At 35.2% G+C, this 23941-nt stretch overlaps 3 protein-coding genes across 5 annotated transcripts; 2 read left to right on the top strand and 1 right to left on the bottom strand.

The window, feature by feature from the left end:
* Positions 1-166: 166 nt before the first annotated feature.
* LOC121261890 lies at positions 167-4199 on the top strand. Of its 3 annotated transcripts, none has more exons than XM_041164315.1 (5): positions 167-497; positions 1487-1552; positions 3146-3272; positions 3357-3474; positions 3837-4199. In XM_041164315.1, the coding sequence occupies exons 2-5, from the start codon at positions 1543-1545 to the stop codon at positions 3903-3905; spliced, it is 324 nt and encodes a 107-aa protein (XP_041020249.1). In that variant the 5' UTR covers positions 167-497; positions 1487-1542; the 3' UTR covers positions 3906-4199. The 3 variants fall into 3 exon arrangements, with proteins under 3 accessions (XP_041020249.1, XP_041020233.1, XP_041020240.1); XM_041164299.1 differs by having other exon boundaries at positions 168-415; XM_041164306.1 differs by having other exon boundaries at positions 423-1369.
* A 3665-nt stretch (positions 4200-7864) lies between these two features.
* On the top strand, positions 7865-10091 carry LOC121258842 (WAS/WASL-interacting protein family member 3). The gene has a single exon (XM_041160374.1). The coding sequence runs from the start codon at positions 7996-7998 to the stop codon at positions 9832-9834; it is 1839 nt and encodes a 612-aa protein (XP_041016308.1). The 5' UTR covers positions 7865-7995; the 3' UTR covers positions 9835-10091.
* Positions 10092-13545: 3454 nt separating this feature from the next.
* LOC121259213 (threonine synthase, chloroplastic-like) lies at positions 13546-15821 on the bottom strand. The gene has a single exon (XM_041160723.1). The coding sequence runs from the start codon at positions 15632-15634 to the stop codon at positions 14054-14056; it is 1581 nt and encodes a 526-aa protein (XP_041016657.1). The 5' UTR covers positions 15635-15821; the 3' UTR covers positions 13546-14053.
* Between the last annotated feature and the right edge of the window lie 8120 nt (positions 15822-23941).

Here is a 23941-nt window from a genome sequence, read left to right as displayed (position 1 = left end):
GGGCTAATAACGGGCCGGATTGTTGCATATGACATTGAATGCCAAAACGACGTCTTCTGACTTCTATACTAAAAGAAATTTTTTTCAAAAGAACGACGTCGTATGGAAATTATGAATCTTGGGATCAAGCGATTGACTCCTTGGCACAGTCACGTGTTGCTCAAGGTGGGAGAGGGGGAGTGTGCGATATGTTTCCTCCAGCTTTCCTTTCTTTAATCATTCTTTGAGTTGAGTAAACTATGGGGAAACACGACATCATAGCCATGTAAAACCATAAGAGTTCACCTGTATTATCATTAACTGCCTTTTTCCTTCACTAATTTACAGCTGCTCTTGCATGCTCTGGAGAAATCCCTTGCCCAATATAAGCTTCTGTCTGCCGCTTTTCAGCTCTCATTTTGCTGTAGCTTTAGAGGCAATCTCTCTCTCTCTCTCTGTGGTTGTAAGAGTTGGAAACTTGAGTTTTGGGGTCATTTAACTATTTCATGGTTAAATTGGTATGCTTTATGGACATTTTGCTGAAATTATGGATATGGGTTTTCTAATTTCGTGATTCTTCTTATTATTTATTAATATCTTTTGCGTGGGTTTTCTTTCTTATGGATTTGATAGAATTCGTCTCCTTTGTGGTTCTACCTTTTTTTTTCCCAATTTCGTTTTCATTTTCCTGTTTCTGGTGGCGCTTGATGAAATTTCCTGGTATTCTTATCGGTGCGCAAATTCGTATTTTTACAGTTTTATAGTTTTTTATGAATGCTTCTGTTAACTATATTGATATACAAATCATAACTTATGCAGAAAAAAAAAAAAAAAAAAGATATACAACGTATAAATATCAGCTGCAAATTCTTGTTTTTGGGGGTGGTGGGGGGGAGGGGGTGGGGGTATTGGAAATTTTGAATTATATTTGTATAGGTGACCTAGAAGTAACCGAAAAAACTGCAACTCGTGACGTTTTTTTTTTACTTGACTAAGCATGTAAATTTGGTTTTCTTTGGTGTTGATTTTAACCGAGTACTTATTTCTGTATGCTTGGGTTGATTTTCAAATTAATGCCTTTGTATGTTCATATACATGTGAGATTTTCCTCATCCCCCTTATCGTCAGTGGCTTTTCTTAATTTGACTTGAGTTTTCTGGTCTTCAATGTTTGAGGAAGCTTAACTTGATTGTTAGCATTTAAAGTTTTTGGAAAATTTTCATAAAAAAAAATTCGTTTAAATCAAAACTAGTGATGAATTATGAAAATTTGCATGAGGTTCTTCTCTTTCCATCTTTTCCAAATCGCAAACGTCTACAGCTCACCTGGGGAACTAGTGATTGTGCTACACCAACTCTTACCTTTTGGGTTGATGCATTCAGCTGCACAAGTAAATTGGAACTTTATTATCAATCAGTCTCTCATATTGTTTGAAACTACTTGATGACCCTGGAAGACTTGCTTTAGCTATCAAATTCGCTGGTCAATAGTGGTATTCATGTAGCAGGTACTTCAAAGGCAGAGAGGAGCTGAGAGTATTGTGAAAGTTTACCTCTCAGACGCATGGATCAGAGTACACTGCTTCCCCCTGTGTTCTTCATCTTTTCTTTTTTCTTATTATAATTTTGACCTGCTTTAATATTTCTTGTTTGATTTTAAAAGAAAAAATAGTGTGGGCTTTCTGATGCCCATTATTGGTTTATTTGTAAATGGTCTTGATGCAAACAGACTAGCATATGGTTATAATCTTTGTCTGCGTGACCCTCGTGGAATGATATTTACTGCTCAAATATTGGTTTTGGAGATGTGAAACACCCTGGGCATAAAGTTGCCTTAAATTTATTTTAAAACAATGAGCTGAGAAATGTCTAATATGACAGGACCTCCTCGTTTTAAACATGTTGGTCCGACACAAGATCAAGTGGCAGACCAATGAGTAGAAGTGATGCTTGATTGTCTACAAGCCCGTTGAACCTCCTTACAATGTTACTGTTGGGCACAAATGAAATTTTCTTGGAAATCTTAAAGATTCTTAATTTTGTTTGAGTTAAAGTCAACAAGCTGTTTATCATAGAAACTTGATTTGCTCAACATTAATGATTTACCTGATTGGTTCACTATCGTAGCATGCGTCAGTTAGTATGATACTGGAGAGAAGTTTGTCTTAGTGCTGGGAAGTTTTTCATCCTCTGATCCTTCTTTAAATCAGTCAAAGTATCATAGAGTCTTGACAGTGTGCAGTATGATTTGATATTTTGTAGTTATCATGTGAATCATGATTATTTTTTCAACTTTCATCCATATAACAAACAAACACTTGTCACTGTTGATTTGACCTGATATTAAGAATAAACCAAGAACCTCAGCAGCTCAGTATCTGTTCTGGAAGTCAGTAATTTTTTGTTCAAGGTGAATGTAGAGGCAAAATGCTTATGTGATGTAGAACACACTGAAGTGTGGATGACTTCTGTAGTACATGAGGAAGATGGTTTAATAGCTGTTGGTTGTTCTGTGGTGATGGAGCATTGATAGATTGGGGTTGTAAGGGTTGTTTGTTGTGGATGTTTTTGTTTTAACAAGAAGCAAATTGCACATTAGTGATGAAATTAAAAGAAAACTAACGAGCACTGTGCACTCAATGGAACAAGTATAAAAAGAAAAAACCCATCCCATACTCTTCTATAACTGGTCAAACGGAAAACATTTAATGTAAGTTCTTTGTTGCAACCTCAAAGGCCATGCATACCTTGTTTGATGTTGCACGTCAGCCCCCATGTTAAGCCTAAGTTTCTGAAGTTTAAAATTTCATAAGAGATGACAAATTGACAATTGACCCCTTTCCTTCAGCCGCATCATTGTGTCCATTGTTGTTTGTATTTTTTGCTAGAATCTCTAGCAAATCTGTCTTTATCTTTAGAATAATGATATAAACACAACTATTTTACAATCAACCAATATGACAGTACCACGTCATAAAAAATATTAAAGTTTTTTTTTATTTCATTTTGTGTTTCCCATCTGATTTAAATTTCAAATTTTGCATAATTGCCTTACATTTTACACAGAGTTGTAAAAAGAGTCATAGAAAAGGTTGTGTATTTATCATAACTCTTAGCTTAATGTAAAAGTGACTGAATAAGTTGCTGAAGGTATACATTAAACACAGGACTCTCAACCGATGCAGTGGACTACAGAAATGGTGACTACACCAAAATTAAAGATGAAGAGAACCCTCAATTGGGAATGTTTGATAAGCCTCTTCCTTTATTTGGCTGTGGAATTGGATGGTTTTTGTGAGTTTTCATAGCTCTTCTGACCACCCCCCTCCCCCTGCGGCATGGGTATGTATGTGTCTGACGATTGACTTTCTCTGGCAGACTTCTGCTAGGATTTGCATGCCCACTGATGTGGTACTATGCTGCAATTCTCTACTTTCGAAGGTACTATCACAAGGATCCAAGGGAGCGAGATGGACTTGCTGCCAATGCAGTAGCTGTAAGTTTCACTCTCACTATCAATTGAATGTTCTGCTCGTTTGCTTATTTGTTGCAAATTTCAATCAAATGTAGTAAAGTGGATAATCTCTTATACATCTAAGCTATTTCTTCTTTATGGTTTCCCTAGAAACCCAATACCAACACACATGCCCAAATGGTACTGATACACAGTGCGCACACACTTGTCCCTACTCTTTTATTTCACTTTTCTGTAGTGTTTTGGAAAGCAACGTATAGTCACTGGTGTACACAGATCTTGCCGTGAAAAGTATTATATGGATCTCAATTGCTATGATAATGTTGAAGCATGAGTATGGCATTTATCTTTTTCACTGATTCTAAATGCTATGGTCGTCGCAGGCTTCGATATGTACAGTTGCTGTGGTAATTACAGCTGCCGTTATTCTGTTGCTAAAATTATGCTTTTAGTTGCCATCACTAGTGTCACCCTCCCCCAGTAAAAAGCTTGAGCTGATGGTTCATAACCAAAGCTTCCTTCCAGTATTTGTACAAGAAGAGGTGATTGATATCACTGAAGGTTCAGCTATCTAAAAACTAGAGCAATTTTTGGATTTCTCTTGTAGTCTTGTGCATAATTAGAACTTTGTACATTAAGAAAATGCAAGTGTGAAGTTTATGTACGCAGTAGATGAAATTATGAGAAGCTTATTGGTTCATTAGTCAAAACACAGTACATGCATATACATACAGATCTTTCATGGATTCTTTTTTTCTTTAAATTAGTAAGTTATGTGCCATCCAATGGGTTTTGAATCCCAGACCTCCATCCCATTCTTATGATGGAAATGAGTATTATTCTAATGGAAAACTGATAAAATGGGTTTTGTAAATAAAATTGTAAATATATGCAGCACTATCTTATTCTAATTAGGCCTTGTTTGAATCATTTGGAAGAAACCTTTAAGTTCATAAGCTCTAATATTGTGTCTTGTTTGTTTTCACAGATGAGATGAGTTGAGATTAAAATTAAAAAGTTGAATAAAATATTATTAGAATAGATTTTTTTATTTTTTTATTTTTTTGAAATTTAAAAATTTTGAATTGTTTATTTTATTTTGTGTGATAATTTGAAAAAATTGTAATGATTAGATTAAATAAATTGTAAAAACAAACGAGCCTTTAGAGCATTGGCATTGGATTAGTCAAATGCTTTTTTATCTTTCATATTTGCTCCACATTAAATTAGCTAAATTGTTTTTATTTAAAATATAAACTACAGTAAATTCATTCTTCTTTTCAAATATAAAAAAGAATTATAACAAGTCTAGAAGTATATTTTTAGATTATTATATAATAGATATGAGATTTTTATTTATATGAAATTTTACCATCTATATACATATGAGATTATTATATTATAGATTATTAGATTGTAAAAATGAAAATGAATATGATTGTTAGATGTTATTGAAGATTATGAAAATAAAATATTAATTAATTAAAAAAATATAAATAATAATAAAATAATCTTTTATTATTATAGAGAGTTTTAAATGATTAGTTAAAAGTAAAAAAATTATATATTAATTTAAATTTAAAGAATAAGATGGTTAATCCAATATTAATACTCTTAGGGTACGTTTGAAATTTAAACTCTTCTTAATTTATCTCAACTCATCATTATAACTTTTTTAAATCTCAATATAAAATATAATAAATAATTTAATTTTTTATAATTTTAAAATAATAATAATATTAAAAAATAATATTTTAATAATATTTTATCATCTCAATTCAATTTAACTCAATTTAACATTTAAATGTATACTTAGACACCAAACTAAGCAGCAACTTAAACCGCCCAAGCAAGAGTTGTTATCCAATTCCAGCCTGTCTGGCTGTGGTCCTGACTGGAATTTACCTTACCCACCCTGCACTGATGAAAACAGGAGCAAACAAGAGAGATTGTGACGCTAAAAATGGAAACTGGAACATACTGCGTTTAAATATTAAATTGAGTTAAGTTGAAATAATAAAATATTATTTTTTAATATTAATATTATTTTATGATTTTAAAAAATTAAATTATTTATTATATTTTATATTAAAATTTAAAAAAATTATAATAATAAATTACGATGAGATTAACTTTCAAAAGAAGAGGTTTTAGAAGTACCAGGCAAAAGTGTCCCTGACAAGAAAGTTTGCTGCTTAGGAATATGCGGAAGAATCATAATCTTACCATTCTTCTACCATTCTTTTATTATACTCTTTTATTTTTAAAAATTTTTCTCTTATTTAAGGATCAAAAAAGTGATTATTAGTAAAATTAATTTTTTTTTAAATTTTTTCTTAATAATTAAAGATATTAAAAATATATTTAAAAGAAAATAAAAAATAAATATATTAAAAATAATAAAATAATGGTAAAAGAATTGTAATTCTGCCATTACCCTATGCGTAATTGCTAATCTGTGAAGTAAGTGGGCAGACCCACGTGCTATAACTGAGATGATAGCAAAAGTTAAAAACGAATGATCTTTTTGTGATCAGTTTGCTTCCAAGTATCTATATAGAAGGGGATTTTTATTTTTTATTCCATCTCCTTATACACGATGAATGGAAGGGAGGCAGGGACAAACGGCAGACCTCCCTTCTCTTCATAATGGAGTTGGTGAGCATTTATTAATATATATATATATGGGGGGGGGGGGGGGGGGGGGGGTTTCCAATGGCACCATTACGGAGAAAAACATGTTTTCTTTTCGGAGAAATTTACTTTGTCTCTTCACTTAGTTCATTCTATTTGATTACTGATTAAATTTTTTTTTACTTAATAATTAAAGAAATAATTTTAAATATATTAATATTTTTTTTTATTTTTTATTAAATATTTAAATATATTAAAAAAAATTTTACGTATCGCCCAACAGTCAAATTGGAATGACATAATAACCGCACTCTTTCTTTTCAAGCACTCGCATTCTTCTCGTGGGAATTTCCTCTTGGAATGGAATCATTCCTCTAAACTCGATGTTTATCATCATAATCCAAAAAATCATTCCTTTAATCTTACAGATATCATCCCCAATAATTCGTTTGCATGGGAAATTGAGTTTCATTATCATTGGATATTTGAATTTCATGTAATTTAGCCCATAAAAAGGGGTTGGATTTATATGAGTGAAGAAAAAAGGCTGTTACTTGTGAGTCAAAATTTGAAGGAAAATGTTATTGGAGTCTCTTAAATTTATTGTTCATGTATTTTAATCTTTTTTATTTTTTATTTAATAATTAAAGAAGTGATTATTAATAAAATTATTTTTTTTATTTTTTTAATAATTAAAAATATTAAAAAATATTTGAAAAAAAAAAGGAACAATAAATATTATATAAGCACCATCCAAATTTGAAAGCTTGCAGCGAAAGCATTAAACAGTGCCGCTGGCGATACCTGACAGAGACACATCATGATAATGTAAAACGCGGTTTCCTTTGTCTCTCGACGTCTCATTCATTGTCTGACCCTATAAAACTTACTAAAAATTCGGACACTCTAATGTTTTTTGAATCTTGGGGTTCAGTAGGATTTACTAATTGTCGTACGCGGAATGTATGACAATTATTAAAATCGGTGATGTCGTAATAATGCCCATTCGTTTCCATTTTTAAGCAGTAAGGGGAATGCTGTTCCAGTGGATGAAAGAGGTCTTCTTCTGAATTCATAGCAGATAGGCAGAGAGAGAGAGAGGAAAATAAGTTGGGTTTCTTGAGAGACAGAGAAAGTAACATGTTGCAAGGCGCAAATTTAGGTTGCTTAGATCAGTTTTTTGTCGCACCAACTACAACTACTACTACAAAAGTATGCAATAAAGTCGAATGTGTCACTCGATGAAAAATTAAGGTGACGTATGGATATAAAAATAATTTTAATTCATCTCATCTTAATTTATCTTATTATTATAATTTTTTTAAATTTTTACATAAAATATAATAAATTTTTTAATTTTTTAAAATTTTAAAATAATAATAATATTAAAAAATAATATTTTATTTAATTTATTTAAAATCATATCGAATTGAAAAATAACGCAAAACAAAAGGTTAGAATTTGATGGGTTGTCAATGATTGTATCCACCAAGAAAGGGTCATGGCGTACTATAATCAATCATGTACCAATAGTGTAGTCAGTCAATCTCGCTGTCTTTTATTTTTTTATTTTTTTATTTTAGCAATGACAGACAACGTGGACGATAGCTTTTTTTCCTACGTACGAATCGTATTGCTTTTATGTCTTATGGAATAAAATAAAAATAACATTAAAAAGTATACTCCGTGTATCGCTCTCCATTTTTCACGCTCAATATATGAAAAATTATGTGTATATATATATATATATATATATATTATCTTATTGAACAGGCCATTGGCATCAGCAAAGCAAAACCCACGAAAAAGAAAAGACGAAAGCAAAAAAGTGTCTGAAAAAGGCTCCTCTCGTCCTCCTGCACGCTCCTTCCTCTCTGAAAAGCAAGCCCAATTCAACCTCAAATAATAATGGAAGAAGAGGAAGACACCCCATTTTGGCTACAAAACACCGACAATTTCCGCCGCCTCCGCAGCCGTCGCCGTAGCAGTTCATCGTCTCTCTGCCTCAACTCCGGTCTTCTTCTTGTAATCTTGTTTGTCATAGCCCTCTTCTTTTTCTTCAAAGTAATTCCTTCGTTTCTCTCTTTCACCTCCCAAGTATTTAGACCGCATCTAGTGAAGAAAAGCTGGGATTCCCTCAATCTAGTGCTCGTTCTTTTCGCCATTGCTTGCGGATTCCTCAGTAGAAATACAAACAACAATAACGACTCCACGAGCTCCTTCGAAGATCCAAGCATTTCCAATTCATCGCAAGAGGCTTATAATAAGTCAAATCCATCCACCCCGCACCGATGGTACGAATATGCAGATCGGACGGCTAGCCAGAACTATAACAACCTCAGAAGGTTAAGGAGCAGCAGTTCGTACCCGGATCTGCGTCAAGAGTCTGCATGGGCGACAGAACATGATCGGTGGCGATCTCACGATGACACCGACGTCAGTAATTACCGGATTCCGGGATCGGATCAGATGCATTACCGCCAGCCTCGTCGAGAGCCTCGAGAAGAAAAAGAAGAATACTCGGAGACGAAGACTATAGCAGTGGACACTTTTGTGGTCCGTAAAAAGGAACTTTCATCAGATTCGCCTCCTCCGCCACCGGCTACTGAGCGTCCATCGCCACCGCCGCCGCATACGCCGCCAAATGTGGTTAAGCGTAGAGCGAAGAGAACATCTTATCAAGCTATTGGTGAACACCGCCATGAAGATCAGATTGAAACTCAGGGAAGAAATTATTCGGAAGTAGTCGAGAATTTGCAACCTTCACCAACATCGCCACCCCCTCCAGTGTCTCAACAAGCGGAGCAAACGAGCACTGGCCGCAAGAATGAGAGGAAGAGATCGTCAGGAGGCTCTTCTTCTGGCTCCAAAGGCTCTCCAGTGTTTCAACAAGCGGAGCAGACGACCACCGGCAGCAAGAATGAGAAGAAGAGATCGTCAGGAGGCTCTTCTGGCACCAAAGATTTCTTCAGCTCACTGAGGAGGAGGAAGAAGAAACCAAGACAAAAGAGCGTCGAAAACTTCGACACTTTACTAAACCCGCAACCCGCTTCTTCTTATCCTTTACATTCCCCACCATCGCCGCCTCCTCCTCCCCCTCCGCCTCCTCCTCCTCCTCCTCCGCCGCCTTCATCTTCATCAGTCTTTCACAATCTGTTCTCTTCCAAAAAGGGAAAGACCAAGAGAGTTAATTCTGTTCCACCACCGAATCCGCCACCGCCGCCTCCACCAGTAGCTAAGACAGCGCGCGCAGCGTCAAAAACCAAATCTGGAAGTAGGCCTATCACGGCCAGCAAACCTCCGCTGCCAGCTAAGTCGAGTAGTTTCAATGGTGGCGATGAAAATATGAGCTCCGGTAATGAGTCCCCGCTCGTTCAGATACCGCGACCGCCGCCGCCGCCGCCATTCAAAATGCCAGATTGGAAATTCGCGGTGCACGGTGACTTTGTCAGGATAAAAAGCAATACTAGTTCACGCAGCGTTTCGCCGGACCTAGATGATGATGGGGAGGCTGGTTCTACGAAAGGCGCAGTTGGGACTGAGGGTGGAGATGCAACGACACCACCAATGTTCTGTCCGAGCCCGGATGTCAACTCCAAGGCGGATAGCTTCATTGCAAGGTTTAGAGCTGGCTTGAAGTTGGAGAAGATGAATTCTATCAGTGAGAAGCAGGGCAGGGGAAGGTCTAATCTAGGGCCAGAACCAAGCTCAAGTACAGATACTGCACAAGGATCAGGACCAAGTTAAGAGTTTGAAGTTGGAATGGTTTTTCTTTAACGATTGTCTTTGATTTTCTCTCTTGTTTTGTTTTTGGTTTCATTTTGGACTTTCTTTTTTTTGGGAAACTTTTGTTCAAGTTAGGTGTTCTGACAATACACATGATTCGATCATACATAGGTACATAGCAATAGGATTCTTAAATCATTTGTTGTTATTTTTTCCAGTTGTGTTCCCAAATGTATTTGTTATTGAGATTTACAGGAATGCATGTAGAGGTTTGTATATCATTTACTATCAGAATTTGTATTTGATCCTGAGTTGTTGGTCTCTGGCAACGTGTTCTATTTTGACTATAGCTATCTTCCTGGGTGTGCTTGGGCATTAGAGAGAGTAGAGGTCCAGTTATTGTGTGACAGATGGGAAAGTAGTTACGGAGAAGTAATGCCGATTTGAATATAATTTTAGAGGGAGAGTTATTAGAAGTAATGGCATCCGACCGAAATAATTGTTAGAAGTAACGGCACGTAGAATGTTAGTGAAGACCGAAAAGGAACTTTGGGAATTTTATAATTCTCATTATCTTTCCATCATCTTATAATATAATATTAGATGATTACAAATTATTTATTATATTTTATTTATAAATTTATCATTTGATACTACATTATAAAATGATGAAATGATGATGAAAATTAAGATGCTGAATAGATTTTTTTTCTTTTATAATTTGCCAGCAAGACAAATGATACCAGATTGGAACCTGTTCATGGTCTGCCAAGTTGTCTTCTTTATATATGTAACATATACTCGCACGGTACCAGATTAGTCGAGCATTAATGTCAATAGCTCGTCAGTATTAACTTGATTATGTTCACGTTATTGCTATGGAATCAAGGACAAGGTGATAGAGATTGCTTCTTTCTCTTCTCTTATCTAGCCTCTTTCTTCAGTCTGCTACGTCTCAGGCTTCCTTCTTTTCCTCGCTCTTTCACTTCTCTCTTCGGAACGCCATCAATTTCTCTTCTTAGATTGCTTCGTACTATTGGCTCTTCACGGAATATTTGTTTGAAGAAAACTACAAAGATTCCTTATTTTATTATTTATTGAGATTTTTAAAAAAGAATATTTTAACGAAATATACATTATATATAAAGCGAATTATATTAATGTAGTATGTTTTTATTAAAAAAAAAAAAAAAAAACTACATGCTCTTTTATTGAATTGTTATACTAGTTCCACTATTTTTTTATTTTTTTTTTCTAATTTACGAGGTTCAGCTTTTCAAGGTTCACCGATTTTACACTATCAGTCATGTAAAAACCCTATGCTTTGATTGGACAACCACAGACAAGAAACCCGAAGACTTGGAAAAAAAAAAAAAAAATGACTAGACAATAGACATCAGTCAAAACACCGTTTTGGACTCGCGCCGAACACCTCGTGACACCGCACTCAAGCCAATAGGACCATGCAGTTATCTACGCTGCTTGGGCTGAGATTTTATGTTTGGGTTCGAAATGCAAACCTCTCCGAACTTGCTTAGGTCGAGGCCCACCCCCCCAAGCATTATATTACCAAAATCTTGAAAATTTATATTTTAAACTTATCCTTTTTAGTCTATTCTTCTAACCCATTTTTTATAGAAAAATTTTAAACATAAACTTCACATTCTGTACACCACTTAAAAATATATGATTTTACTTTTTTATCCTTATATTTCATATTAAATTTGTAAGGGTGTAGGACTTCTGTGTAGCACAACTCCTTTGAATAATACTCTTATACCTTCTTTACTTTCCTATCCAGCTCTTTTTTTTTTTTCATTTACTCTTTCAATCTGGATTAAAAATCTCATAACATAACCCTCTTGTATAATCTAGAAAAAAAATAAATTCAATCAACTAACGTAATCATGTAAATTAATTAAAAATAAATTATATGATTGCATTAATTGATTAAATTTATTTTATTTTAGATTATGAAAGAAGGTTATATGCTGATTTTTTTAATCTAGATTTAAAGAGCAAAAGGAAAAAAAAAATAGTTATATAATAAATTACTAATAAAGAAGGTCTTAAGGGTATCATCGTATGATTGCGTTAATTGATTGAATTTGAGTGTATTTGGATGTTGAAGTGAGTTGAGTTGAGATGATAAAATATTGTTAGAATATTATTTTTTAATATTATTATTATTTTAGAATTTGAAAAAATTGAATTGTTTATTATATTTTGTATTGAAATTTGAAAAAGTTATAATGATAAGTTGAGATGAGTTGAGAGTAGTTAAAGAACCAAACGAAGCCAAAATTTTATTTTAGATTATGAAAGAAGGTTATATGCTGATTTTTTTAATCTAGATTTAAAGAGCAAAAGGAAAAAAAAAATAGTTATATAATAAATTACTAATAAAGAAGGTATAAGCGTATCATCAATATGAAAAAATTACTTTCCCGCTCAATACTTACCGCTCCGTTTGACCGCTTAGTGAATTTTGTTTTTTTTTTTTGTTTTTTACTTAATGATTAAGGAAATAATTTTTAGTGTATTGATGTATTTTAATATTTTTTTAAAATATTTAAAAATAATAAAAAAATGTGAATAAAAAAATTGAATTAAAAAAAATATTATTTTTATACTAGAGGTCACTTCAAGCGGCCCAGTAGTGCAACTCCATCAATATTTACCTGAAAAGCACACGTGTGTCGCATTATCACTTCATACTCTTTTACAATTTTTCTACAATTTTTTAATAAAATAATATTTTTTAAATATTTATTTTAGTTTTGATTTTGATTTGATGTGTTTATAATTTAAAAAAATATTATTTTATTAAAAAGTTGTAAAAAAGTGTAAATGAGAAGTATGGCTACCAATGCTCTTATCAAATCATCAATATTTCATCGGTCCTTTCAGCGATGGGCCGGGGGGGGGGCTTCAATATACAACTTCTGTACAAAGCTCGCCCTCTGTTGCGGCTGTGTGCCAGCCATAGGCGAAGCCTTCGGAAGCCAGAAGGAAGAATTAACTTAAACAACAAAACGAAGCAGTGTATTATCACATTTTGTATGTTGTTTTGGCTAAAATGAATCAGGAACTCACCCCAAGAACTTATTTATTCCAAATCTAAATACAGCTAACAGCGGCAAGGATCATTGTGAATGAATCAATTTATTAAAGCAAGAAACTGCATAGTTCCTCTGGAAGTATCAAGTGTTTCCTTCCACACCAGTTGATTATATTAGGAGAAAATAAAAAATTACAATATTTACCTTACAACTTCTCCCTCATCTTGAGAGGTATTCTAATCTCCAAAAGATAGTAACTTTTGCAGATTTCGACCTGGATTCTTTCTACAACCAACCCATGTGACTCAAGTTATATATATATATATATATATATATATATATATACACACATTGTGTGAGCGCGTGCGTGTATGAAGAAGAATGAAGAAGGAACTCAGATTCATCATGCAGTCAGCCAACAGCAACTGAATGGCCACTAGAATTGTCATAAATTAAATTAGCTCATTCAGAGTGCATAGCCACGACTCTGCAGTTGATCTTAGGTTACTAAAAGGCAGAGGAGATTAAAAAGTGAATGCGACCAAGACTATCAGAAGCAGGTCTCCTGAAACTTTTTAGATAGACCTTCAAATGCAGTCCAAGAGGTTATAAAGTGAAATTTGCTTAATGATCAAAGACGTAATAATAAATTGATTTCAAGAAGGAAATGTGCAAATTCAAAATCATAGGCCATCAAAGTCACTCCATAAATGCAGCTCCACATATCTGGACAAGTCAAATTATTTGGTTCCAACAAGTTAAACGAGTGCTAGAAAACAACTACAAGTGCTTCTTGAAGCACATAAATACTGAAAAAGCGGAAATTCATCTCTCCTACTAAACATTAGATACCATACAACAGCGAAAAACGCAAGAGTATTCTCCAACAAACAACAGCACATAAACCACATGTAAGTACTTTAAACTAAAAGCTCACCAGCAGAAACGCCGCCGAATTCAAATGACAACGAACTCATCCAAAGTCGAATGCTGCCTTACTACTTGGACCTCTTCCTACCAGCAAAGGACTAAAAAAAGATTCTTTGTTGTTTCTTTTACCATAACCACTTTCTTGTCGTCCAGCGAAGCAAACAAAATGATAACACAAATGCCCACCAAACCAAATGAGCAGGAGATAAAGTACATGAGCAGAACCTAACACACGCTCACAGTCAGGCCTAATACTTAGGTGCCTTGCTCAGCAAATACTTCTTCAATACATCCATAACAGACCCGAAATCCGCTTCAACATGCACGGGCGGGTTCGCAAATCGACACGCCATATCCTTGATGTTCTTGGAGTGATAATCAGTCTTCGACTGCGTAAACTTCAACCCATGCGCCGTGCTTACCACCACCGTCCGATCCGTAGGCCCTATCACCCCACTATTCCTTAACTTAATCAAGGCTGTCAATGCCACCCCCGTATGCGGACATATAAACATCCCAGTCGAGTCCGCCTGCGCCATTGCGTCCATCAATTCCTCCTCGGTTGCCTCCTCGACGATCCCATTTGACTTCTTAATCGCATACACCGCTCTATCAATCGAAACCGGATCGCCAATTTGAATGGCGGACGCAAACGTGGTGTTCGCTTTCACAGGCTTGAAATCTTTCCACCCTGATTTGAAATGCAAGTACAGTGGGTTCGCGTTTGCCGCTTGAGCACAAACAAGCCTGGGAATCCTGTCAACAAGGCCTAACTCTTTACACATGTGGAACCCTTTGTAAAACGCATATATGTTCCCGAGATTTCCGCCCGGGACTATGACCCAATCGGGTACTTGCCAATCAAACTGTTGCAATATCTCAATTGCCGCGGTTTTTTGACCCTCTAATCTCAAACTGTTCAGCGAATTCGCTAAATAAATAGGCAATTCTGAGGTTACCTCCCGGATTAGCCGCATACAGCCGTCGAAATCTGTGTCGAGGCTCAAAACGAATGCACCGTTCGCGATTGGTTGAACCAACTGAGCGATCGATATTCGATTTGCGGGCAAGAAGACAATGGATGGGATTCCGGCGGCGGCGCAATAAGCTGAGAGAGCGGCGGAGGTGTCTCCGGTAGAGGCACATCCGACACCGACGACAGGGCGGTTCATTTTGCGGAGACGATTGACTTGGCTCACTAGCACCGTCATGCCTAGATCCTTGAAACTCCCAGTGTGGCTGATCCCACAGTGCTTGACCCAGAGGTCGTTCATGCCCAGGAACTGTTTCCCGAAACGCTCGGCCCAGAAGAGGTTGGAGTTGCCCTCGAAGGCGCTGACGATGTCGTCGCTGTCGATCTCGGGAAGGACCCACTCCTTTTTGGACCAGACGCCGGAGCCATAGGGCCACGTTGTCTTGCCGACACGGGAATCAAAGAGGTCGCGCCAGTACTTGCCGTCGTAGTTTTTCAGGGCGGCCATGTCGTGCTGAACGTCGAGGAGGCCGCCGGATTGGGAGCGGTAGACGATGTCGTCGAGGGAGTAAGACTCCGTGGATGCCGAAGCGTCTGCGTTGAATGGGACGTACTTGGCGGAGAAGCGGTGGGAGTGGATGTGATTGTTGCGGCGGGCCTCATCGCGAATGTTCTCATCAGCGGGGCGGCGTGGCTTGGATACTGTGTGCTTTGGTGGAGTAGGGGAAGGAGTAGAGTGAGTGGACGCTTTGATTGGAAAGAAATGACATTTAGGAGGGGGGTTTGGAGGAGTGGGGGTTTTGGGTTTGACGGAGAGAGAGTAGGGTTGGAAGATGGAGAAGGAAGAGGCGGCCATTGCAGTGGGGACCGTCTTTTTTAGACCTTCTTGGTGAGCGAGCGAGGCAGGAAATGAAATGAAACGCACATTTTGCACATTCCGGTTACAATTTTTATAGGGTGGTGTATGGTGTTTTTACTTATTAGAGCAGCCCCTCCCTTCGTCTTTCTTGGATAATTCTCTTCCCTATGTTAAGATAAGGATGATACTTACTAGGCCTCCTTTCAAGCTACTTTTTATTTTCATTATGAACAATTTTGATGATGAGATAATTTTAAATGAAAATTAAATAAAATATTATTATAATTATTGATATTGTGTATATATTTTTATATCAGGCTCTAACAATTCAGGTCTTCACAACAAGTCCTGTAGAGAGAAGAATGTATGCAGCTTTAAGAGATAGGCCTAGGGGTCGGAGCCTCCGATGCCAAATTCAATAAGTGTTCTTGGAGTGTAGTAAATAAATAAAAAAATCTAAGGATCAGAGAGAGTTTTCTCGTACCTGAGATCAGTTATTTATATTACAGGTTTGAAGGGTAGATCATGCCGACTTGCATGAAGTTGTACTGTTCATTTTGTCAGAGTCTTTAAATGTGGAGTGACTCTGTGTTAGCTCCACAATTGTGAAGTGTGATTTGATTTGTAGCATCATTAATGTGGGGTGGCTCCTTGAGCCTCAATCCAATTTATGTGAGTCGTTGATGCTTTGATGCTGATGAATCAAGTCTTTCGCATTTCCCATGTATCTTGTGCATATTCTGGTCTTGAGTGAGACCGTCAATATGTCAGGTCGAGATGTTTTGTCGACCAAACGGCATCTCTCTCTGGTTGGCAGTTAGCTCCTTGCTTGAGTAAGATCCCATTGGGTTGGGTTTTTGGATTGAGTTTCTGTGGGCCTTTCCTGAGGGAAGATTTCCCTTACAATAATATTATTTTTTTAATATTGTTATTGTTTTGAAATTTCAAAAAAAACTAAATTGTTTACTATATTTTGTGTAAAAATTTAAAAAAATTATAATGATGTGATGATATAAGATGAAATATTTTCATTATCCAAACTAATTTTCTCACTTCTCGAATTATTTTAAAATGAATTAAACCATGCTCGAAAAGCGAGGAAAATGAAAAATAAAATCGATCAAATTTGAAAATTTATTTGATCATTTTTCATAAATCGGCATCCGAGATTTTTTCTGTATTTTTTCACTATGTAAATTCTTATTTTATAGATTAGTACCTCTACTTTGATATTTTGTAAGATCGGAGTATTGGTCTTATTTTTATTTAATTTAGTATTGTGCTTTCTAATGAGATTGTGCCTTATTTGAAGTCGATTTGCTTTAAAAATATATTTACAAATCGATGTTGAGAATACGCATTCCACCTTATTTATAAGATAAATTTTAAATGTTAAAGATCAAATTTTACCATGCAAGCGGTATGGATAAAATGTCATCCATACCGACTAATAATATAAAAACTCCTATTACAACCTGTTAGAAACTCCCGTTCTATTTCTCAATTTGTCCTTAACGATTTGTAACATCACTTTCTTGACAAAATAGCATACGTTTTAACAAGACATTCATTTGAGTAGTCGTATTGTGATAAATAGATTGGTGGGAGAATTTGGATTGAAGTAAACTTTTATTATTGACTTACTAAAAGATTATCCCATATGTACAAATTTAATCAGAGAGTAATCCAAAATAATAATAATAATAATAAGTAGAGAGATTCTATATTTCTACCTCGATCCCTTTCTAAAGACTCATTTATATAAGAAGTAATTCTATATATAATCGTAAAGTGTATAAACGTCACGTAATTGCTTTAGAAAAAGGTAGAGTTTATAATTAAAAAATTAATTTTTTTTATGTAGATCTCATATTTTATTTACTTTTTTTCAAATTGATTACGCAATGATTATATAATTCACGGTTATAAATATCTTATCTCATATATAAGGGATGGATATGAAATGTCAACTATTTAGAAATGGACAAAAATATTATTTTTAATTTTTAATAGTTTTACTTATAACACATACACATTAGTTTGAGTATTTTTTATATTATCGGTTTATTACATCGGGTGAGTCCATTATGTACGTCATAGGCAACATTAGTTTATGGTTAATAAACTTTTTAACCTTTTTCTTGAGCTGTTTAATTTATTTATTTTATTGCACAATGTTTTTTGTTAAATACTACTTGGTTTAATGAACTTTATGCTAATATTAGGTCAAGAAGTTTCAAGTTATTATTTTTTATTTTTTACTTGTTGAAATAAAAATAGAAAAAATCTATAAATGCCTTGTAAACAGAAAAACATACCAATAATTTGGAAAGAACAAATAATTTATGCACCATTCTATGAATAAACCAAATTACTCATAAGCCCACTAGGCGCTCAGTCGAGAGTAACGAGTTTTGCTCCGATATCCGATCCTAAGGCTCAAACTTGCCCACGAAACAACTCACATGCAAGAAAAAATACTCTTATTGGAGGTTATTTCAAGTATGAGAGTTATGATGACCGATGACTCGACAATGTTGTAAGCGGTTCTTCCTTTTTGGATGATGACTCGAGGTAAATTTTCCAGCAGTTGCATGTTTTTGATGTCATCTCTTGATTTCATGCCTTATATTTGTGGATGACATTTTCCAACACTCTCATGCCTTTCAAATGCAGCATTCCATTTTCTGTGGATGACATTTTTAAGTCAATGCAACAAATAGAAATTGCCGATATTGACCCTCCACCTCTTATTCGTGAAAACTCAAGCTTTGCATTCTTATTTCAACTCTCCAAATAATATCAAGTGGTTGTACTTTTCTGTCAGCTATATTTCCTCTTCCCTGGTATTCTTTGCGCCTCTGAAATTTGTGCTGCAAAACTTTTGCATATATTTTATTTCCTCCAACTATCAGTCAATTTTTTTTCTCCCAGGCTATTATTTGCTCCGTCTAGGCCAATTCTTCTCTCTCTCTCTCTCTTCACTCCTCTCATTCATTCATTCATTCATTCATTCTCGTGTCATGGGCATTTGCACCAGTCTCGATAATAGTTACACACTACAATAGACTTAATTTTGTGGTGTTAGCCAATTTTCTTGGCTAGAATTCTTTGTATAGATGATCTAAGTAGGCTTCTCTTCTGGTCTATTTCCAGTACCTTTTGTAATCAAAACACTTGAATACAAATGAGATATCTCTGTAAATTTTCTTAATATTTTCTTGGACTACTTTGTAGCATTTCATGATGCTCAGGCCAATATATATGCAGTTGTTTGTTACAATCTTCCAAAAAACACAAGAAAATACTCAGAAAATAACTCAACTCTGATCTTCGAGCGATCATAACCTCCAAGAAATGATCTTTTATTTACTTTTAGAATGAATGAATTATATGCTTTCCTCTGTTTTTATACATCCATGGTCGTTAATCCCAATATAAGGATGAAGGTATTTAGTATGAGTGACAATATGTGACACGATCCATAAATCCGACACGACACGAAATTAGGGGGTTTGAGTTTAATGTTAACGGGTTCGGGTCAAATGGGTTGACCCGTTAAACCATGATTTTATAAACTGATCAGTAATGAGTCAATCCGCTTAACTCAAAATCAACCCTCTTTGATCTGTTTAGATTTTATTTCAAAATTACAATTTTATTATTGTTGAGTTATAATATTGATATTTCTCAGTATGTTTATATTTTTATTATTGGGATTATTATTATGGACCCATGCTCATATTGGTTGTTGTAAGGTTTGTAATATTAGTTTTATTATATGTTAAAATTTGGAAATTATTATATCTTTTGTTAGTAAATAGTTTTATTTTTCTTAAATATATTGTGTTTACTAATAAATATAGATTTTAACTTTTATGTGAAATTATGTTAATCATGTCAAATAGGTTATAAGTGTTAGTTCAATCCATTTACATGCAACGAGTTTAAATCAATTGTGTTGTGTTGATTTATTTCTAATTAATTATTAAGCAGGTTAAAACAAGTGACCCGACCCAACCCGATATCTAAATAAGTCGTGTTAGGGTTTGAAAGTTTGATATGTTTAGCTTAATGGATTGGGTTCTGATTGACTTATGTAGTCAAATGTTCATGACTTAACACAATACGAACACGACCGGAAAACATGAATTGCACCCCTAGTATTTAGGTCATTATTACACATAAATTGGGGATATTTAAGTACATTCCTTCTATTAATGAAGCATGTGCCCCTCGCCTAACTTCATTTCACAGCTTTTCTTATTCGAACCTTCCCTTTATATAACTGAACCAAGCATGCCACTGATAAAAGCCACACTTATTGCAAGCATCCATAACAATCCCATCCCCCCCTCCCCTTGCGCGGACCTTGCCCACACGGTCAAGGTTCTAAAATTTGAGTTGCTCCACTGACACCCAAGTTGAATCCTCCATAGGAGCTCCACGCCACTTGACCAATAATTCAATTAATGGTTTGTTGTTAAAAGAAACCATCCCCCTCTGCAAAATCAACTCAAGCTTAGTCCTTCATCTCCCATAAGAATCTATCAATGGTAAAACAGGTGAGATATTAGCAGTTGGTCCAGTTTCTTCAATTTTGAGATATGGAAAACTGGGTGTACATAAGAGTTTTGTGGCAACTCTAGCTTATAACCTACTTCTCCAATTCATTACTAAACTTTGAAAGGCCCAAAGTATCTCTGCCCAATCTTAGAATTGGTACGATCGGCAACACGATGTTGTTTGTATTTCTGCAACTTTTAATTCCCTTGGAATATGCTTTATGTCATAGTAATGTTTCATGGCAGATTTAGCAGCTAAAAGATTATTCTTCAACAAGCCAAATATTTCTTCTTTGGACTTCAACTCAAAATCCACTGCAACATTCTATGTTGTACCTGCCACATGCTGAGCTAAAGTTGGAAGTGGAACACCATATAATCAAATGGTGTTATCTTTGTTGAGGAATGGATGGTAGTATTGTACCACCATTCTGCCCAAAGCAACCAATGAATCCACTGCTTTGGCCTTTCACTAACAAAACATCTCAAATATTGTTGAACACATTTGTTTACTATTTCAGTCTGACTATTGAATTGAGGATGGTATACAAAACTAAAATGCAACTGAGTCCCATGCACCTTAAACAACTCATTCCAAAAATTGCTAGTAAATATAACATCCCTATCAATCACAATCCAAAATGGCATTCCCCGCAACTTAAAAACATGTGAGATGAACAACCTTGCCACCATAGCTACAGTATAAGGATGAGATAGTGGTAAGAAGTGTGTGTATTTAGTACACCTATAACTACCACAAAAATCACAGAAAAGCCTTGGGAGACGGGAAGTTCTTCAATAAAGTGCATCGAGATGTCACTCAAGGACTTAGTAGAAATAGGTAATGGTTGTAATAAACCAGCTAGTTGTAAGTTTTGCACATTGCATCTTTGACATATCATATACTCTCTAATAAATTTCTTGATATCCTTCCTCGTACCAACCCAAATAAAATGTGCCTTTGCTCGATGCAATGTCTTTTGATATCCATAATGGCTCCCAAATGCATTGCTATGAACAAACTGTAACACCTGCTCCTTCAAGGGACACAGAACTGATAAGAACATTCTTCATTTTTTAAGCAACAATCAATTTCTTACTTCAAAGCCTTTATCTATAGAAGAATCTCGTTGCAACCTATTACAAATCTAAAAAGCTTCCTTATCATGCAAGCAGGAAGCCTTAGTTGCTCCAACCATATATGATCAAGAACTATGATAGCAGACAAGGTGACTCCTCCTCATTCTTCTTCAACCTCATTCTTCCTTGAAAGTGCATCAATAGTTACATTCTCCGCCCTTCTTATATTCAATTGTAAAATCATAGCCAAACAATTTACTAATTCATTTCTGCTATGAAGGTGTCCCCACTTTCTGTCCAACAAAAACTTTAAGCTTTATTGGTCAGTTCTCACTACAAAAGTTTCTCTTAACAAATAAGGTCTCCACTTTTTAACAGCATACGCCAAGCCTGCCTATTCTTTTTCATAAGTGGATAAATCCTAGGCTCTCCCTTTCAATGCTTGACTAAGAAAGGCTAGTAGTTTGCCCCTTGCATCTGTACTGTCCTAATCCTCTTTCCAGATGCACCACACTTGATTAAAAAAGGCTTAAAGAAATCAGGCAAGGCTAGAACAAGTAGGCTTGTTAATGCTTCTTTCAGTGATTCAAAGGCTTGTGTTGCTTCATAACTCCATATGAATGCATACTTCCTCTACAACTTAGTAAATGGGGGCAGCAATTAAGCCATAATTCCTCACAAACTTCCTTTAATAACCAATTAGTCCAAGAAATCCCCTTAGAGATTTAGGCTCCGTTTAGATGTTGAGCTGAGTTGAGATGAGTTGAGTTCTTTATAAATAGTAGTGAGTTGAAATGGTGGAGTGAGTTTTGTGGGGGCCAGCTAAGAAAATTTTAGATATATTTATGGGAAGCTGAAAAGACTTGTGGGTCCCACGTAGTAAAGAGGTGTTGAGTTGAAAAAAATTGCGGGTCTCACGTGTAAATAGGTTTTAAGTTGAGTGATGTTTAATAATTTAAGAGTTGTGTGTTTATATATTGGGATGTGTTTAAAACAGAACCCAACTAAGATGAGTCGAGCTCATTCAAAGATCCAAATGAAACCTTAGTGGACTTAGGTAAAGACCAATCCAACATAGATTTAATCTTGGAGGGATATGCCCTCACTCCACCAGTAGAAATCAAATGTCCGAGGTAATGTATTTCATCACAACCAAACATACATTTACTCCTTTTAGCAACCAATGTATTTGCTAAGGTCTCTAACACCATTGAGAAATGTTGTGAGTACTCTTCCTTAGTCTTGCTATAGATCAGTATATCATCAAATAATACTATAACAAGTTTGTAAAGGAAATGCTGGAATACTTCATTCATCAAGCTTTGGAAAGTTGCTGGAGCATTAGTTAAGCAAAAGGTATAACCAAAAACTCATAGTGCCCTTGATATGTTCTAAATGCAAGCTTTTCAATATCATCATCTCTTGTCCTTATCTGGTGATATCTAGATCTAAGGTCCAACTTTGAAAAAATTGTGGCTCCAAGAAATTCATCCAATAACTAATCTATAATTGGAATTATAAACTTATCTTTTTTGGTTTTCTTGTTTAGACTCCTATAGTCAATACACGTGTGTCAAGATTCATCATATTTTCTCACCAAAAGTACATGTGAAAAAAATGATGATTGACTCTTTTTCATTACTCCAGTTTCTAATAACTATTGTACTATCTTTGCAACCTCAATTTTTTTTATTTTATTTTATTTTATTTTTATATAAAAGAGATACATGTAAGGCCTCAAAGTCACTAGTATTGTCCCCTATTTGAGATTGATCTGGTGATCCTTGCTTCTTGTAGGTGGTAGCCCTTTTGGCTCTTCAAATACCTTCCATACTCAAGTAAAACAGCTTCTATATCGAGGTCAACCTTCATTGCTTCTTTATTTTGTTATTGTGATAGAATCTGTAAAAGCATTTTTTCCACAATAGTCAATTGACAAATTTGTACATCTTCTACCATCTTATACCTACTTAGAGTTATACCCCTCAGCATCACATGTTTTTTGTTATTGTCAAAAGACATAGTTAGATTATTAAAATCCCACAATATTGGCCATGGAGTCCTTAACCATTGCATTCCCAATACTACATCACAACCTTCTAAGGTGAGTACGAAAAATTCAATAGCAAATACATTTCCTTGCACTTGAAAATCCATTTCCTCAACCTTCCCTTCACTTCTTATTCTTTCCCTAGTAGCCACTGGCACCTCAATATGCTCTTTACTACCTATCTGCATTCTAGCTTTTCTTGCAATCATTGGATCCAAGAAGTTATGAGTACTTATTGTATCCACTAATATAACAACAAGATAGCCATGAACTTGACCCTTTACTCTCATTGTTCTTGGACTAAAGGAGCTAGCAATGGCATAAAGTGAGAGTTTAGGAATTTCACCCTCATGATTGCCACTGCCAGTCGCCAAATGCTTCAATCACCTCCACTTCTTCATTCCCAACCAACTCGTCCTCTTGAAAAAGTTTCATCGCCTCCATCACATAAATTCTTGCATTTTTACATTAATGGCTTGAATTCCATTTCTCATTACAGAAATAGCACAAACTCTTTTCCCTTTTCTCTTTTCTAAGGCTCTTCTAGTTTCAATCCCCAAAAAGACCATATAGATTTGCAATCCGTGCAATTCAGTCTCTATTCTCCAT

Source organism: Juglans microcarpa x Juglans regia, chromosome 1D, assembly GCF_004785595.1.
Source record: "Juglans microcarpa x Juglans regia isolate MS1-56 chromosome 1D, Jm3101_v1.0, whole genome shotgun sequence".
NCBI lineage: Eukaryota > Viridiplantae > Streptophyta > Magnoliopsida > Fagales > Juglandaceae > Juglans > Juglans microcarpa x Juglans regia.
This window is presented reverse-complemented; position numbering and strand designations above follow the sequence as displayed.